The sequence below is a fragment of the Plasmodium gallinaceum genome, assembly GCF_900005855.1.
Source record: "Plasmodium gallinaceum strain 8A genome assembly, contig: PGAL8A_v1_87, whole genome shotgun sequence".
Taxonomy (NCBI): domain Eukaryota; phylum Apicomplexa; class Aconoidasida; order Haemosporida; family Plasmodiidae; genus Plasmodium; species Plasmodium gallinaceum.
In genome coordinates this window covers 1,273,117-1,274,748 of record NW_021628251.1, presented here as the reverse complement: position 1 = coordinate 1,274,748, position 1,632 = coordinate 1,273,117, and the positions used below count along the sequence as shown (strand labels likewise).

The following is a 1,632-nucleotide window of genomic DNA, read 5'->3' as shown; positions in this document are numbered from 1 at the left end:
TTTTTTTTTTTTTTTTTTTTTTTTTTTTTGGCATATTCTCTTTATTTGCTTTTTTTTTTTCAGTGTGTTAAATCTTTTTGAATCTTACATTTTTTTAATTTTTTTTTATGTTCTGTAAATAAATACTTTAAGAATTATTTATATGTTAGTACATTTTTACACATTTACAACAATATATATATTTTTCAATTAGTGAATTTCATTATGATTGAAAATAGTGAAAGCTCTAATATATCTGATGAAAATTTTCCTTATGATTTAAATATAAGTAGGAATAAAATACATGACGTAAATTTTTTAAATGAATCAAGTTTTTTCGAAGAAAAAAAGAATAAAAAAATAGACGGAGAGAATTTTTATCAAGAGATAAAATATGATATATTAAGAATTGAAAGGAATATAAATACGGAAGTTAAAAAACGAATTGAAGCAAACAAAAATATTCAACAATTAATAGAGCATATGGCTAATGATATGATAAATAATGTATTAAATAAAATAACAACGAAAATTGAAAATATTTCGATTGATTTAGATAAAATTATAAAAAGATGTGAAGAATTAGAAAAAATTATAGGAGAAATAAAAGTTGATCTTCCTACAAAAATTCAAACAGAAATGATTAGTTTAAAAAGAGAAATATCCGATTTTCAAATTGTTGTAAATAAATATATAAATAATAAAAAAAAGAGAGATAACATATTATATGGAAAGATAGAAAACATTAGTGCTTATATATGTAGTAAAATTCAAAGTGAAATATGTTTTAAGCAAGAAGATTTGATTGCCCTTAAAAATGAAAGTGAAAAATTGCTTAATTATGATTATAACGAAGATATAAACTTCAAAAATATTTTTATTGAAGAAATTGAAGAGATCAAAGATGCTCTTGCTTTAACGATCAAAGCAAGAGAACAGTCTGATGATGATATTATACAAGTAATTATAAATTTGTGAATATATTTATTAAATACAAATAAAATATACAATAATAATTTTATAATGTTCACTAAGATATTTTAATAAACATAATTTATTTTTTTATTCATTTTATATTTAAATAAGGAGAAAAATGAAAAAAAATAAAAAAATTAAGCATTTAAATGCATTTAATTATTTTTACTTTTTTTTTTTTTTTATTAGGCTATGAACAAATATACAAATGTGTTGCAAAAAGCATTACAATCAGTTATTATCAACAATAATTGATAAAAAAAATTATAAATTAAAAAGAACAGATATATTTATATATTAATTTTATAAATATATATATATATATATATATATATATATATATATGTATATATTTTTTTTTTTTAAAGTTTATTATATATATATATAAATAATACATCGATGGAAACAGTTTTTGTGATTTAATTTTAAGAGTTTTTCTTTTTATAATTGTTTTTTTTTTTTTGTATTAGTGTTATAAATTTGATCATTTTTTTATTCTTTATTTCTTTTTTGTATGCATATTATATAAAAACAATCATAAAAATCATTTTATTTATTTATTTATTTTTTTTTTTTTTTGTAATATTATATTATTAACTAAACATTGATAATATTTGTTGGTATTTGTTATATATATATATATTTTTTTTTTTTTTTTTTTTTTTTTCGTTTTAGCTA

The 1,632-nt window shown here is 16.7% G+C and overlaps 1 protein-coding gene across 1 annotated transcript; it reads left to right on the top strand.

Moving 5' to 3' along the window:
- Positions 1-204: 204 nt before the first annotated feature.
- On the top strand, positions 205-1,209 carry PGAL8A_00304500 (SF-assemblin, putative; the record flags this gene model as incomplete). Its single annotated transcript, XM_028672049.1, has 2 exons — positions 205-939; positions 1,144-1,209. The coding sequence occupies 2 exons, from the start codon at positions 205-207 to the stop codon at positions 1,207-1,209; spliced, it is 801 nt and encodes a 266-aa protein (XP_028528641.1).
- Positions 1,210-1,632: the final 423 nt, after the last annotated feature.